Raw genomic sequence first — 17623 nt, 5'->3', positions numbered from 1 at the left:
TTCTCTTGTTGGTTAAATGCTCGTTGGTATTAAGGACAGTGTTTACGGATGAATAACTAAATTTTTTCAAAGGCTGATATATACCAGCAAAATATGAATTATTGCATTATCGTGAAATTGTTTTTTTTATTTTCAAGATTCCATACAAGCTTGTATTCTGGAACATGGATGACGATTATTGGTGTCAACCTTTGAGTCGAAATGCATCATTTGCGAACTGTGTGGTTTATGGTTTACACGAATCTAAAAATAGCTCTGAATGCGGACCTCATAGCGCGAGTATTGTATCCAGGTTGAGATATTTGCATGAGCACGATGGTGATGTTGCATTGTTTCTTGAGGATGATTTGGTAAATGAAGAAGAGAGGAAAAAGAAAGGATTTTTTTATGCGGTTGTGCTATTTTTAGTCGTTCAGTTATTTTGATCCATCCATCCCGTTTGGATTTTTGAACATGTCGATATATTTTATTGACAGTTATTGGTTTCAAAAAATACTGGTATGCATATTTCCTTTTTCAATGTTTTGAATTTTACCATATTCAATTTTAGGATTTGTCTGAAAATCCAAGAAGCAGTTCAAATATCCATTTGCGCTTTTATTCGCCTGTCGATTGGACAGTTGCAATTACGCCGGTAGTTTTAGTTGTGATTGCGGTGTTTGCTTTGATGGCTGGAAGCTACTGGGCTGGCTGTAAACATGATATAGCGTAAACGGATGGCTCCCCTCCCTGTTGATTCGGCGACGTAAAAGAATTGTTAATTTGTAATGATATTGTAGATTGAAAATGAAGCTACGGCTAGCTGAAGCGTACAGGAAAATTAGTGACGGAAACGGAGCTTCTGCGTCGGATTCAACGAGAGCAAACAATTTTGAAGATAGCCAAAATAGCAAAGCTTCGAACATCCAATCAAACCTGCGTACATTGTTCAGTGCTCTGTTTATGAGCGTTTGTTTGTTGTTGTTTCTATTTTTTGCATATGATTATGCAAGTATGTGTTCCATTATAATTCATTTGACTATATATTAATGGAATAATTTCAGTTTGGTTTATTTTGTCAATTTATCTTTTCTCTGCATACGTTTCCTTATACGATTGCTTTTTACATGCCATTCCAAATAGTCTGTTTTGCCATAAAGAGTAAGTTGGTTGTATTTGAAGTGTTGTTTTTTGTTAATTTCAGTTTTATTTAAGAGTTCCTTTGAATTTCTTGAAAGCGATATTCAACTTTTTTACAAAACGAAGTGACAGTCGTAATTGGAGTATTCCATTGAAGCGTATATTCCTCTGCTCTTTCTGCTTCCTATTGACGATTAGTTGGTTTGTTTTCAGAAAACAATGGTACAGTGATTGTGTTTTTATCTTTTTCTATTCGTTATAACTTTTAGTTTTTTCGTCAGGTATGCTGTTGTTTTGCAAAATATCCTAGGTTTGGCTATATTAATTTCTGTTATATCCAACGTCAGATTGCCAACGTTGAAGGTTAACAATTGCTATTTGAAATTTTACAGTGCATGTTATTATTATTATTGATTTGTTTTATAGGCAGTCACCATTTTTTCATTAGCATTTCTTATCTACGATGTTACTATGGTCTTCATATCACCTTATTTTACTAATGTGGGTTTACTAAGTGGATATTTATTGTTTTTTTCCTTTCATTTATTTCAAGTATTCTGTTTGCTTTTAGGGTTGCAGTATAATGTTGGATGTGGTAACCGGAGGCGGTTGTTCTAAAGGAAGAGGTGCTGTGGTCAATGTTGAAAATGCTAAAGAAATGGTAAGAGATGGTTTTTAAATTTTATTGAATTTTCATCATAGTTTCTCTTCTCTTTTGCAGTTACCTCTGATGATAGTGGTACCTCAGCTGACTGATTTGGCAGTTAGCTGTGCAAAACTTAGTGGAATATATTCATTGATGCCGACGAGTTTAGGTTTTGGCGATGTTATAATACCAGGTACAAAACTATTTTTCATTCATTTATTTTTTGTAATAATTTTCCTTTTCTAAGGTATTATGGTTGGCTTTAATGCTGCATTTGACCGCTCGTGGAACATACGATATAACTTGTACTTCATTATGTCTTCAATTGGTAAAATTTTCATTTACTGTCATTTTTGTGATGTTTAACAAAATGAGCATCGTTCAGGTTATCTATTGGGTTTGGTAATGACGTTGATGATCTTGTTGATCACTGGAAACGGTCAACCAGCACTATTGTACATTGTTCCTAGTGTTTTATTTTTTACTTACGCTTCAGCTCTTTGTCGTGGTGAAATGTTGAAAATGTGGCGGGGTGAATTTGTGAGTATTTTATTATTAATATTTTATTATTATTGCATTAAATTAACGAAAATTATCATATTTTACAGAGAATCGAATGTGATGACGTCCGTGAAGATGGCAGCCTTGTCACCGCTGCTCAGTGATGAAATGGTGTTTGTCTTTACTACTTTGCGTATAACATATTCGCATTGATAAATTGTTTATTTGTTTTTCAAATATACTTGTTTGGATTGTTTAATAGGTTTGTTCATGTTTTTGTATGCGAATGTGTGTGTGTATGTTGTTTTTCTTTGTTCTCATATAACACTGGATTAGTACTGGTTTCAAGTTTATTTACTTTACTTCGTTTATAATTAAATCTGTTAAAGTGATATGTGCTTTTAATAAAAGTCAAATTATTCAGTGTATGTTGGCGTGGAAGAAACGAATGCAGTACAAAAATCCAGAATTCAACAATGAGCACTGTAGAAGATAACTGGAGAATTGGTTAATGCAATATATGAAAATGAATTGTAATTATTTTAAAAAAGAATTGCACACTATTCATTTGTTGCAGATGTAATTCTTATTATGTGGTAAAAATGTTTATCCAATGCATGCAGACGGCATTGTTGTTGAATTCAGCAGATGACTGTCAATATGTAATTTGCTGCGGATAAACTTACTTTTCTTTCTACAGTAATCCTAAATTCAGTAATTGTGCAATGCCCTCTTTACTGTTACACTGTCGCAGAAAGCTGGGTAAACAATGTGGCATAGTCTTAGAATGAACATATGTTATTGCAAGTTATTTTTTCGTATATTCAATGAAATTCATTTAGCTTACAATCGATTGTTTAAATCATAATTGAATTTTTTTTAAAAATAATTGTCACATGTTTGTTTGTTTATAGTTGAGCATTTTTGTGTAAAGGTAATTGATTTTTGAAAATAAAATCTGGATGATATGATAGTGTTTTTAAGTGCAGATAAATGTGAATTTTTTTTTGTTTTGGAAAGCTGAATTGAATTGGATGTTTATTTTCTTTTGAGATTAGTCTTGTCATTTGAAAGGTATGAGAGAAGTGAATTTCCCATGTTCTCAATTATTGATTTAAAAAACGAGCTTATTTGAATTTTTTGTCAATTGTTGCATTCTTACTATAGCAGATTGGGTTTTTTCTAAATCCTCACGAGTGAACAGTGCAAGTGAATCAACTGCGCCCACACAGTCTGTCTGCATTGTTAATAATATTTTTAATTGGGTGATTTGGTTGTTTTTTTGCTTTTGTCGAGAATAGTCACTTCAGCGAAATAAGTGTAAGCTGAGGGAATTATTTTTTTCAAGAGTCAGTTTCGTTGTTTGATGCTGGTCGATGTGTGTGTGTGTGTGTGCAAAATTGATTCAGACCAACCAAAGCAAACACCATTTATTCAGCTTGCTCACCAAGTATCACAGTACATCCATGCAGGTTGTTGCATTTCAAATCTGTTCAAATCGTCGTTCATGCAAATGCTTAGTGGAGAATTGAAATCGCTTCAACTTTTGACAATATTTCATAAACTGTCCATGAACGCGATGGGCAAGCAGATTTTGTACGAAGAATTGTGATTGTTTGAAAATTGAAATCACCATCGAAGAATATGGCTGTTGACTGAATGCAAAAGAAATTTGAACGCACGGGTGACGTTGCGATGAAAATTGTTCAAGCATCAAGGAAAAGTGGAATTTTCATTTGTTTGTTTGTTTGTTTGTTTTTTGAATAATTTGTGTTTAATAATGCTCAACTTGTTACGCTTGTCGACAAGTTATCTTAATTAATCCGTTTGTTTAAAAGTCAATCATTATCGCGTCCCCGATAAGGCAGTATCAGTGGGAATGTTGAATGAAGTCATGTAATAAATATTTGCCAATTTCCGACTTGTATAAAACGACAGCGGAGAACATCTTCTTGTTTTATTCATTCTTTTTGCCAAATTGTGATCACTGCCGACAATGCTTCGCGTTATCGTTGTCGCCTCGCAAGTGTGCAATTTGTAAATACTATTTCTTTTTCTCTCTTTTCACTCTGTTCCATCATTACTGTAGCTGTTGTTGTTGTTGTGTTTTTTTGAATTTTGATTTTTGTAAATTGTTGATGTGCAGGTTCAAATTGTTTTTTCCTTTTCAGCTCGATGAATGAGGTGCGCAGTTCAGACCGGGCCGACCTGGCGCCGGGTACCGGCTCGGCGATCTCGACCATCGAGCCGACCCCGCCCCCGCCCAGCTACAAGAGCTTGAAAAGGCTGTGGCGCCGGCTGGCGTTCGGCTTCGGCCACGTCTACAACGACCTCTGCGCCAGCATGTGGTTCAGCTTTTTGTTGGTATTTCTCAGAAAAGCGTTGCTGTTCACCGCGCCGGCTGCAGGTTTCTCCTGAAGCAGCAGAAATTGTTTGACTTTTCAAAAAACTTTTCCAATCTAGGCAGTATATTTTTGATTGGCCAAATTGCGGACGCGATTTCAACTCCGGCAGTTGGTTTCGAATCGGATCGTTTAAACGTGCCGTTGTTTTGCCTGAAATATGGACGTCGTAAATTTTTACACTTGATTGGTAAGAACAAAAAAAAGTATCATTATCATTTATTTATTTATTTATTGTCATTTTCAGGAACTATTTGTGTTGCGATGTCATTTGTATTTCTATTCATGAAATGTTTTGGATGCACATACGGTGACGATGGTACAAAAGAGTGGATTCAACTGTTGTATTATTGTCCGTTTGTTGTTATTTTTCAATTTGGCTGGGCTTCCGTTCAAATAGGCCATCTTGCTTTGATTCCTGAGCTTACACCTTGCACAGCTGAACGGGCAGCATTAAATGGAATCAGGTAATGTTGTTCTGTAATCAGGTAATGGATTTCTATTATTAGTATTATTCATATTTTGGGTATGCATTCACGGTATTTGCAAATATTGTAACGCTCGCGTTGGTCTATTTGTTCATTGGACAAGATGCCGTTCACAGCGATGTCACTCCACACGACGTTGACGGGTTCAGGGTATTTGCATATGCTGTGTTGTATTAAAACTATAAAAAAAAGATCCATATATATATATATATATATATATTATATGGTTTGTTCCGTTTGTTTTCCAGAACGTCGCATTGACAATTACCGGTGCTGGGATTCTGTTCTCAGTGCTTTTTCACGTTGGAGTCAGGGAAAAGTGGACATTGTACAGAACACAATATCGGAAGATTGACGAAGCTTTACCAAGCGAGGTGGTCGAACCGTCGACGTCCGTCAGTTCTACAACGAAAAAAGTTCTCGTCACTTGGAAACACTGGCTTCAAAATCGACAATTCTACCTGATCAGCATCCTCTACATGTGCATTCGTCTTTGCAACAACATCTCGATGACTTATTTGCCGCTTTACATTTTGGAAACACAAAATATGAACAAGGTATGCAAATTTTACTTTTTTTTCCCAACAACAACAACGTCTAATTAATGCGCAGATGAACATCGCTACGGTACCGTTGGCTGTGTACGTGAGCAGCTTCTTCACCGCTACGTTGTTCAGTTTTCGAATGGTGACGCGTGTTATCAATCGAAAAGTAAAACAATGCATTAATCATCATCATCATCATTATCAAATGAATAATAGTATTATTATTAATTTATTGTTCATCATTTCTTTGCAGATTGGATCTTTGATTGGAATCGTTGTCGGCATCGGAGCCAGCGGATGGATGTGGTGCGAAAAGCTGCAAATGCAAATTTACGGTGTGGCAATTTTGATGGGCATCTCGTCGTCAAGTTTGATCATCAACGCGCTAGCTTTCACGTCCGATTTGATCAACAAAAGCACTGTAAATTTAAATATAAATTTACATATCGAATTGGTTCAATTATTATTCACAGGAAAGTGGCGCGTTTGTTTTCGGTGCGATGAGCCTGTTCGACAAATTGCTAACGGGCGTTGCGGTTCAAATTATCCAAGCTCTGGAACCGCTTTGCCAGTGATACACACTTTATTTGTTTGCTGCTGTTCCACAATTGATCAAGTTATTTATTTAGCATTCAATATTTCTTCTTCTTCTTTCAGTGAAGCAACGTGCGGCCTGATCAACTTGTATTTCAAATATGTTATGGTTGTGGTGCCGGCTGCTTCTCTGCTTGTCGCTTCGGTGATCCTTTTCCTTCTTTGGCCTCAGAAAATCGGCTATTTCGCGGAAGGTGACGAACAACAGCAAGAAGATGAAGATGAAGAAGAAGAAGATAATTACTTTGAACGTTTTTGAAAAATTCACTGTTATTTTTTTTGTATTTAAATTTTAAATCAAAAACTACATTCCATAATTTGGCTTCATAATTTATATCGCTTGATTTTCCAATGGTTGCATTTTTATCGATCAAATCATACTTCCCATTCCTATTAACTTCATTCCGAACAATTCTCATATCACTGTATTTTCTGCTGAACTTATTTTATCAATTTTTAATAAACAAATAATAAAACAAATAAAATTAAAAATGAATACAAATTTTGCTTTTGATTTGCTGAGGAACCTGCAAAAAAAGAGAAAATACATATATAAATATATTGGTAAATAAATTTTCAACCTACGCATAAATATCATACTTAATGGTTGTGTTTTGGAGATGCCATTTTGATTGGAATATGTGTTGTCGTTTCCTACAATAAATGATTTACAAAAATAGCCATGATGTTTTTGCAATTGCATATAAAATCTGCATATTGTGCAAAAAATGTTTGTTGTTGCTGCTGTTGTGCTTGTTGCTTGCTTTCAGAATGTACTTTTTTAAACTTTATTTGATGTTCATAATTGCATTTTGGAAAAAAAACTTATTCTAACCTTTGACATTGATTTCTATAAATCTCCTCGGGGTGTTGTTTCCTTCGCAAGAATAAATGGCCGAATCCCACGGACGAGCGTCAGCAATTCGAAGTTCACTGACAAGTCCATTCTCCACAGACTGTGTGCTCTTTTGGAATCCTGAAAAAAATTTTTTTAATTTTTTAATTAAAATTTCATCAAAACTTTTCATAATTTTTAAATATTCAAATTTTACAACAAAAATGAATCTGCGATGAATTGCTTACTGTCGTTCTGAATGAAAGATATGATCGTATTGTTCGCATACCACCAAACTGCCGAAGGTAGATGACCATTGTGAACAACATTACTGACCCGACATTTTATAATAATCGTATCGCCTTCGTCGACTTCTTTTGATCCGCTGATTGTTATTTCATTTTCTGAAAGTGATTTGAAATTTGTCCGAAAGTTCTGTGTATGTGTGTGAAAAGTTCCAAAAAGAAAAAAAAACAGCCTACCGACAATGTTGAGTCTTACTGAAAATCGCTTCGGTGGATCCGTGGACAAAATGCACTCGTACGTTCCTGAATCTTTCTCTACAGTATGCCTTTGAAAAAATATTTAAATCAAACAATTTCTCTTTCTTTCTTTTTTATTCTTCCACTCTTTACTTAATTATTAAACACCAGTCGTTGCTGCGTTTTCTGTGCGATACTTGGAATCGATTGTCGTTTGTCACAAGCACATTGTCAACGCTGAGTACTTGTCTGTCTGCAAGGCGAATCCAGGCAGTCTGAATAGAATTCTCATTAAATGCATGCACTAGAAATGCTCATTTGAATGGATGTTCTTGGAAAAATCACGGACGCTTCAAGCTCACAAACATAAGAGCACCAAAAGAAGAAACTTTATTCAACAATTCTCCTCAACTTTTATTCAATTAGCTTGACAATGCTGCCAATTTTTAAAATGACAAAAAAAACTTTATTTTTACACCTTTATCCGATGTTCTGTACTGTAAAATAAACGCTTTTCATTTTATACTCAATAACAGTACAGGTCACATTTGGAACAATTTTCAAATATGCAAATGAAAAGATACATACTTGGTAAAGACCTTGATTTTCGACTTTGCAGTGCAAATAAGCTGGCTCGGTGGCAGCAACGGTGATGTCACTTTTTAGCAACGAATGAAAACCAGGTTCATCATTTTTAACACTCGGATCGGCAAAGACGTGATAAGCTGAAAATTATTCAAAATTGTTCATCAAAAAAGGAAATTATTCAATAATTACGGTTCGTTAAGTTTTGCAATTTTGAAAATTGTTCAAATCAAAACAATACTGTTCATTTATTCCCACGAAAAATTTGTGATAATTGTTTTGCATCACGAACGATTTGCAAAAGAATTTAAATGAACAGCTTGTGGCCAGTAAAAAGATTGATTTGACTTTTGCAAATTCCATTAGACACAAATTAGTGGACAAAAGCAATTAATTGAACTGCTGCACAAATGACAAAAAGGGAAAAAGTGGAATCTAGCATTTTTTTTATTGCGGTAAATTTGCAAAATCATTTTCGTCAACGAATTCAGTTGATTTTTTTTCTCATAAAATAAATCTAATTTAAGCAATGAAAGTGAACATGCCATTTAATATTCTGATTAATAGCTTAATGGACGATTTCTTTTCAACAATTTCTCAGTGTCGTGTTTTCTAATAAAAGGAAATATAAAATCAATATGAAGTGAAATAAAAAAATTTACATAAGTATTCTCCTCGTTAATACAATCTCGATTTATTCTTTTTTAATTAAATAAAGTCAGTCTTAATCTTTGGAAAACACAGTTTGATTAAACTTACACACAATGATAAGCAATGGCTGCGCGAATAAACTAGAAGACGATGAAGAAGCAGCAAAGAGGAAAAAATAATACAACACAAATTGCCCAGGCGGTTTCAGATTAGCGAAGATAAAAATGGCCAACGCGTTCAAAAAACCACTATTCAAAGAGGCAATGATACGGTAAAACCGGTTTTGATGTGATTCCAGTCAAAACTATCATTGTTGATATTTTGTCTGGACTTTTGAAAATTGTCTAAATTTTTCTTGTTGCTCAATAATGCAAATTTCAATAAAATTTTAACAATGTGTTTTATTTGTTTATTGATGAATTTCATTTCAGCTATTTCAGCATATCCATAGGTTGTTTCCAAATTAAGCATATATTATAAAAGTATTTTGCACTACTGTAAATGACAGATAAAATCAATTCGACCTTTTAATGCATCTAAACACAACTCCCGCACACACACACACACACACACTAGAATGCAATATCCACGGTAGATTATTGCATCTACTTTGGATTGTTGAACGTGCACAGATTTACTGATTCATTCTTGTCAAGCTGAGCGTCTTTAGCATGTACATTCACTTGGCACAATGTTCGACCCCTTCCGAAAGCCAATCAATCTCTGAAATTATGCTGATGCAAGCAATTCTTCTCCCTTTTCATAATTCATAATGTACATCATCTGTTGATGCTCAATCAATAATCGATTATGCATATGGGATAATTCACGTGCATAACTGAAGTGACGCTTGACCTTCGGCTTTCTTTTTTTTACTGATGTTTAATATTTCAAAAAGTTCAATTTATTAAATGCCATTTTATGAAACTTGCTGAAAAGATAATTAATAAATTTTATTTTGCAAAATGAGCAAATAAATTCTAACACCGTCGTCATAAATGAATCAATTTCGCTAAATTACACTGTGCATTGAAATAATGCAAATGCAAATTATGCATATTTGAATAATTGACTTTTTTCTGCTCAAATACTGACCTGTCAGCGTTTACTTTTTCAAACTGTGAAATGATGCGTATGAAGTTTATTAATCAATCTTTTGTTCACCTAAGCTTTACATATGTTTCTGATCAAATTTTAATTTTATAATTGAAATTATTCAATTAACCTAATTGTAAATAAGCCATTGTATTCAAGATTGTTGTTTTCTAAATTCTTCAATGATTAATCAAATGGGCAGTACAGTATCATAGCAGAGATGAATTTGTCTCATTTATTTTTTTCAAAATAATCATTTTTTTCCCGATTGTGTAATAATTATTAAACAAAACTATAAAAATTTTCAAATTATTAATCAATTAATAGAAAAACTTTTACCGATACCAAACTTCATGCATTACTGTAAAAGGATTTTTTTTTAATATAAATGAACTGCTCGAAATTTCTACTCACCATTATCATCATTAGTATAATTATGTAAAATTGCATATTTTGAAAAGTATTTCATTTTTAAAAAAGAAAACTTATTCTTTCATCAGTACAATACTTACCATGAATAATTAATAAATTGAAGAGAATCATACAGATATGATAATATTTGAAAAAACAGTTGAAGCAGAGATTGTCCATTTTAAGATTAAACGATTCGGGTGACGCAAATGAGGGATAATAATTGATCGGTCTCTATTGTATATTATTTCCATGGAAATTCATTTTGACAAATAACTTTTACAATTTTTTTGTAGCCCTGGTCAGTATTAAATTGGATCAAATAAACCAGCAAATATCGTTTGCATACGAATGGAAGTGAGAACGCAAATTACAAGTGAACGTTCGATGACAAGATTCCAATATGACGTTCGTATACTGTTGGCTGAGAGGTACTGGATTTACTGACCGATCTCTTATTGGTTCCTGGTACATCTTTACTGATCATTAAAAGAGTATCCACTTCAAGCGACTAGTCAATTCTAGTGCTAGTCCTCTTTAGTAATCTGCGGACAAGTATGGCAAAATGATTTTCTTTTATGCTGATGATCAAATTTCTCCATTCAAAATTGAACACACTCGTGCGTGCATTGCAATTGGTCAGTCTTTTGATTAAAAAACAAATTATTTTAATATTCATTCAAAATGTCTAATTAATTTTAATTAAACATCGCATCGCACGTTGAAGATCGTTTTATTTCTAAAATTTACAACATTAACAAGAAAATATTCCAAACAAAACAAACTGCAAAGTAACGTTTTCTTGGACAAACTGTGAAGTGATGTTGCAAAAAATTTGTCGTTGATGAAAAATTCAAGTTTCAGATATCTAAAAATAATCATGTTTTAATCACTGTATAATTTTACAGTGTTTATCATAACAATAGACATCACCATAACAACCAGACAAAAAAAAACAATAAGATAACGTTACTTTACTTTGAAACAGTTTGGAAATTTATAATAGTAAATGTTGAATAGTTTATTTGGATTGTTTAAATTGCTTTTATTATATATTTGAAAAAATTTCAACAAGCGAAATGGAAAAAAGCGACCGTCTATTCATCAATACATCAGATCAAGTTGTTTGCAACGAAAATATCAAATGAAAAATTTGAAAAAAATGAAAATCATTGTTATCACAGTTTCGATCAGTTGCAATGTTTCATGACGAACAATAAAAGCAAGTGTTCATTTAAATAAATAAGAAGCAACTACTGAAGCAGATGAATGTTCAGGGGAAAAACATAAGCAACCAACTGTTCACTAGCGTGTGACGTTTCGGTTCGCATCTTGCCGTGAGAACGCAACTGTTGTTCAATGCATTGAACTTATATATGATAAAAGCTGAACAATGTAGGATTGAATTTTTGACATTTCACGCGTATCATGTTTACCAACGTCGCCATGCATTACTGTCAGTTGTGCAGATTTATTTTTAGCGTCCAATATCTGGAAAAGAGAAATTTCCGTTGGGCGCGTCGCACGAAAATGTTACATCTATTTTTAACATTGTTTTATGTTTAATTATTCTCAGGTTTAATTCATTTCATTTGGTCAGCCATTTGACATTTTCAAAAATAGACTGGGAATGTTTTTCAAAATTAGTTTCGATCAACTTTTAAGAAAAATTACAATTCTTGGTCGTGTTGTGCTTGATTGTGATTTCATTTTCAGAAAAAAAATACAAATTTGCATATTCTACATACTTGAAATTGAAAAGCTGAAATTGGAATTATTATAAAAATAAAATTAAAAAATATTATACTAAAGATTTGTTATTATTTTTCGAGCGTTTGAATAAAGTAAAAAATAGTTTTCATAAAATTAGTTACCGTAATTGCTTTTCAAGATTTATTATTTTAAATTATTGTATAAGAAATCGGGTTTATTCGAATGCTTTGTTTGAATTTCAAATTATCGTCACGAAAATTCGTGTGGCAGTGAAGATTTGTTTCAGAGCAATCTTTCTAAAGTGTAATTTGAAAAACGTTTCAATGCAAATTATTATTGTATTAGTATTGAATAGAAATGGAAAATATGCTTTGACGAATTATTTATTTATTCATCGACGGTTGTTGTTTGGCCATGCAGATCAACCAAACGACCACATTGGTACTGGTAAGGTAAAAAAGTGAGAGAAAGAGGAAAAATTCCTCCATGTTCGATGCGATACAAGCTTGAGGAAATACCCTTTACCGGGTATGGTCGAACAACACTGTGCAATGGTGAATCGATTCCACTCGCCATCGGCTCGCCCACGCAACTCACCCAACCGGTCCAACGAGGTTGATCCAACATTACGGGGATCGGTGACCGTCACGAAATTTATACATCACAATCATATTATTTTTTTTCTTTCATCAAAAAAAAGAAACAATTAGATTCATTCGAAAATTTGCATATTCAAACGAACAATGTACGTTGACCTTTTTCGTTCAACTCCTTTCAACACGTCTCCAAAATGTTGAATGTTTCAAAAATATTATCGTAAACACATTTGTATGTAAACAAATTAACAATTTTCTTTTTGTGACGGTAAAAAATTGTCTCCGAATTGGGGATGGAAACTTTTGAAACGATCGAATACGATTTTTTTTGATCAGCGCAAAAATGGAATTATTGAATATTGATCGGCAACGATTTGTTGTAAAATTTTAATTATTGATGATGAATCAATCGAAAGTTTCAATTCAAATATTGTCAATGATCGGTCGGTCGACTGCGCGCAAATATTTTTTGAGTTGAACAGAAATTTGTAGAAGAGAAAAAAAACACTTCAAGAAATGACAATTCTGTTCATACGAATGAAAGAAGTGAATCAGTATGCAAATTTTTGAATTGATCAATTTTGAAACGTAAATGGACGATTTGATTGTTCGTTCGGTCATGGAAATTTGAACAATGAATAATCGACCGAGTGAATTTGCATAACAAACAAGCGAATCGAAGCAGTGAACAAAAGATGATCATCGTTCAATTGTTGTTGTTGTTTATAAATTTAAATTTAAAAAAGAAAAAGAATCTCAATGAGAAGCCTACTGTTGAGAAAATATCAGAAAAAAAATTATTTTTCTTCTACATAATACGACGATACTGTTCTTCTCTGCTCGATGTGAACTTTGTTTTAAAAAAAGTTGATGATCACATTTCGATATATTTCAAATTCAATCAATAATTTATTAATTTTTCATATAAAATAATTATTTTTCTAAAAAAATGTCTTCACGAGGTTGTTTTTGAACATTGTTTTTTTTTTCAAACACTGACCCAGAAGTGAACAACGAACGCGTCTCTCTAACCACAAACGCTACGATGAGCGGAAAGCATCAACAAAGGGCGCCTGTCTTTCGAATTGTGCCTTTGTTTTGTTTACATTTCTGTTGTTGGATACCGCATAATCACATCTTTTGTGAGATTTGAAATATTTGAAAACATTAAAAGTTGAAGACAGGGCCGATAAATTACATTTTACAACACTGCCCTTTTGTATTATTAACAAATAGAATTTCTGTGTATTTTCAAAACAATAATAATAATAATAGATTATATTTTTATTCGAATATACATACAATCATCAACAAAGGCAAAGATAATTTTCAAAAAATAATAACAACAAAAGAAACAGAATGAATAGAATGTAAAATCGAGTAGAGAAGAAGAAATTTGAATAGTTCGCTTTCGGATCAAGTGGTTGAAAATGGGAGCGATTTGGCGCTGTTCTTAGCTTTGGTAACCTAGCTTTATGACGCTCAGTACACTCATACAGCTAGATAACCAAAGAAAAAGACAGCGCCTTTGGAATTCTCGGCCAACATACACACACACGTAGGCGACGGCATCAACAATTTGGGGCTGATGTCCACTTTGACGAAGAAGCTTAAGCTGAAGCTGAAGAAGCTCGAAAAATACAGGACAAAATAGCGGCAGGAGGAGAAAGACGTCAAGCGGTGATGGAACCGCAACGAACACTGGGGCCCAACTGGCATCGACTAGCCGAAGCGCTGCGTAGCGCGACGTCGCCGTATGCTGATTGGTCGATTGGCCACAGAAACCGGTCCGTTCGCGGCACGGAAAAAGCCGGCCGCGCCTAGGTTCGAGTTCAGCCGAACGTCCGTCGAACCGGATTTTTCCGCCACCAAGTGAAGAAATTTATTTGAAACAAAAAGAAAGGGGAGAAAAAAAAACAATAGAAAATTCAAATAAATTAAGAAAATGACAGTAAGACATACCGAAGCTGAAATTGTAATTTCACAATTTTTATCATTTGAAAAATTGATGTTGACGCCATTCAGCGGCCCCCAATTTTTATTATCTATCGAATCCGTACTTATCTTCAAATGGATATCGGTTCATCTCTGTTATTATCTGTGGCAAAGTTTCACTCGATGACCATCAAAATTATTAATTTCAACCAACTATGCAGAGTTCAAATTTGACAGTAGCTGAAAATGAAAAAACAAAAAAATCAGAAATTACACCATATTTCCAAATTTTTTGTTTTGCTTACTTTTCAATCCAACTAGTAGATTAGAAACATCACAGAAACGCGCAGATACAAAGCGTTGAAATACAATAAAAGAAGAAGAAAGTAATAATTTGAAAACGATCGCCACTAAATGGCCGTCATAAAATGTTGAATAGAAATCTGTCAAATAAATCTGCGGTGAAAAATCACCGACAACTGGAGATGCTGTCAAATAAAAGTGAAACAAATCAAATTGGATTTGAATATTAATAAATAAATAAATAAATAAATATATATATATATATATATATATATATATATATATACCTTTTTTCATCATTCAAACTTGAGTCAAATTTCACTCAACTAAAGGTCAACTCACCAATAATGATAAAAATATACAATTTATACAATTTTCCACCACACCACCACCACCACCACCAACAACAACAACAACATCGGTCGGCATTTATAATAATCGAATGGTGGTCAATAAATCAAAATCAAATGACAGAAATTGTTTACAAATTTAAATTGCAAAAACAAACACTGACAACAATTTTTGTATAATATATATGGAAAAAGTAAAAACAATTTTTTTATAAATTTAAATCCAACGAATCCCAAATCTAAAATCTATCGTCCACATGTGAAAAGGGTTGATTGTTGATTATTTAAAAACACAAAATAACACTTTTTATAACTTACTTTTGAAGATCAAAGTGGAATTATTTTTGAATTAAAACAAAATAAATAATATATATACAAAACAGTAGTAGCAGAGTTTTTTCTGAAAAATTTCTACTAACCGTCGTCGAGTTTGTAAACAAAAATTCACCACTCGAATGAAAAGTGACAGTCGCGATAGGCGATCAACGGCAGAAAAGTTGACAGAATACAGTAACGTAATGACCCAGTTGTTTGTTTTTATTTTTATTTTAAATATATACCGTACCTCGAAATGGGAACTTTTCCAACAGTTGTGTAGAAATTTAAATAAACTCGACGTTGCCCATGACCGTCGACGGCCTTGGATTCGAGCCTTACGATTTGTTGGAATTTCCAAATTGAACGCGCAGACGCACAACCAGTTCCACCAATTCCATGCGATCGTCCGTTGGATAAGACGACCGAATTGATCGATCATGCCGGGCCGTGAACCGCATACCTGGCCGGTCAAGCGTCTTGACTATGCGATAAGCTATTCTTCCTTCACCATCGACAACTTTCCACAGTTATAATCAAATTCCACTACAGTACAATAATCAACAAACAAACAAACAAACAAACAAATAAACTACAGGGACAGTGAAGATGGGAACAATTTTCAAAATAACATTTGAATAAGAAAACAGAATAAAAAAAAAATTTTCCCCTTCACTTCGTATACAATTTTCCCATTGCAACAATTGCTGTTGACTGATTACAATCGTTTACTTTTCAAACATTTTCCATTTTTCAACGAATAAACTTGAAAATAACAACAACAATTGTAAAAAATAATCAAAAAAAAATACAAATTATTGCTGACATTTTTAGTAAATCTAATAATTAATATGGAAATAAGAAAAAATTTACAACTGACAGATAAACTGCACAGCAGTTGCTGCTGCTGCTGCTGCTGATGTTTGCTTTTCGACAGCCCAGTAGAATTGACAATTTGAAAATACAATTTCAACAATGATGTGAACTGTTTGTTGTTTGCTCTCGGCTGGTTGAAGTGGATGAAAAATTCCGCTCACACGCTACTATTCGACAACATTACAAATTTGCATATGGAAATTTGACAAATATTTCAATATTGTTTACTTTGGTGTTAATATTTTTCATCTTTCTCTGTCTCTCGATTTAGAAATGGGTAAAGTTTTGAGAAAAATAAAACGGACTTTCTTTTTTTCACCACAAAAATATTAAAATATCCACATTAGTGAAAAGGACTTTTCGAAAATGGAAATGAAGATATACACGTTGCACAGAACAAAGCCGAATCCTGTTTGACAAACAATGACAAAACAAAAATTCTCTCCTTAATTCTCGCATGAATAAGAAAATCTGAAATTTTAAAATTACAATTGAAACTTTTTTTTTTCAAATCCACAAAGTAAATTTAAAACTACATAATAATTAATTCGTAAAAAAAGAAGAACATGATACAAAATATAACGAACCATTTCATATTTTTTCCTCCAAACTTCACATTTCGACTGATTTAATATCAACTGTTCAATTTACACTTATTATTATAAATTGGACATTTTTCAAAAACTGGATGAATATAAAAATTGAGTCCGGTAGGGTGTAAATTTAATAAATCACGTTCCACTTGTCGTACGCGTGGAAATTTATGCACGCATCTCTGTGACGCATCATGTCAAGCTTTGTCGAAAATTAATCATCAATAATAATTGTGCACTGCTTTTGGGTGTGCCCTGACTTCCAACAGGTTGAATAAACAACAATCATCATTCTTTATTGATAATTAATCAATTTTTTCACTCTCAGTCACTTTTTTTTCAAATTATGAATAATGTGAAATTAATTTTTATCTGAAGCCAAAATTGGAAAGCAAAATAATTGGACAGATTTCAAAATGGATTCAAATCAAGTGGAAAATATTTGCAAAAGCTCAATGATAATTATTAAATATTTTTATTTGTCACTATTACACGACCATTGAGGAAAAAGAGATTCGACAAATTTTGATTCGATTTATTTAACAGCCTTCCTGCGATCTAACTGTACGATTATTGGCATCACTACTA

The 17623-nt window shown here is 33.1% G+C and overlaps 4 protein-coding genes and 1 non-coding gene across 5 annotated transcripts; 2 read left to right on the top strand and 3 right to left on the bottom strand.

Moving 5' to 3' along the window:
• Positions 1-164: 164 nt before the first annotated feature.
• On the top strand, positions 165-2430 carry Tsp_08733 (signal peptide peptidase family protein). The gene is made up of 11 exons (XM_003373957.1): positions 165-350; positions 551-708; positions 780-991; positions 1044-1140; positions 1195-1320; positions 1389-1482; positions 1546-1620; positions 1691-1780; positions 1841-1958; positions 2151-2305; positions 2374-2430. Exons 1-11 carry the CDS (start codon positions 165-167, stop codon positions 2428-2430), a joined length of 1368 nt encoding a protein of 455 aa, XP_003374005.1.
• A 2011-nt stretch (positions 2431-4441) lies between these two features.
• On the top strand, positions 4442-6962 carry Tsp_08732 (conserved hypothetical protein). The gene is made up of 6 exons (XM_003373956.1): positions 4442-4673; positions 4730-4858; positions 4916-5135; positions 5491-5713; positions 5955-6489; positions 6916-6962. Exons 1-6 carry the CDS (start codon positions 4442-4444, stop codon positions 6960-6962), a joined length of 1386 nt encoding a protein of 461 aa, XP_003374004.1.
• An 867-nt stretch (positions 6963-7829) lies between these two features.
• On the bottom strand, positions 7830-10534 carry Tsp_08731 (conserved hypothetical protein). The gene is made up of 3 exons (XM_003373955.1): positions 10456-10534; positions 8201-8337; positions 7830-7916 (listed from the first exon to the last, which is right to left on the bottom strand). The coding sequence occupies exons 1-3, from the start codon at positions 10532-10534 to the stop codon at positions 7830-7832; spliced, it is 303 nt and encodes a 100-aa protein (XP_003374003.1).
• Positions 10535-14118: 3584 nt separating this feature from the next.
• Positions 14119-14178, bottom strand: Tsp_08730. Its single transcript has one exon. It is a non-coding gene; the product is annotated as a mir-9/mir-79 microRNA precursor family (microRNA).
• A 1621-nt stretch (positions 14179-15799) lies between these two features.
• Tsp_08729 (hypothetical protein) lies at positions 15800-17032 on the bottom strand. Its single transcript, XM_003373954.1, has 5 exons — positions 17009-17032; positions 16827-16913; positions 16455-16606; positions 15864-16045; positions 15800-15816 (listed from the first exon to the last, which is right to left on the bottom strand). Exons 1-5 carry the CDS (start codon positions 17030-17032, stop codon positions 15800-15802), a joined length of 462 nt encoding a protein of 153 aa, XP_003374002.1.
• Positions 17033-17623: the final 591 nt, after the last annotated feature.

Source organism: Trichinella spiralis (genome assembly GCF_000181795.1).
Source record: "Trichinella spiralis strain ISS 195 chromosome Unknown Scfld6, whole genome shotgun sequence".
Taxonomy (NCBI): Eukaryota; Metazoa; Nematoda; class Enoplea; order Trichinellida; family Trichinellidae; genus Trichinella; species Trichinella spiralis.
This window is presented reverse-complemented; position numbering and strand designations above follow the sequence as displayed.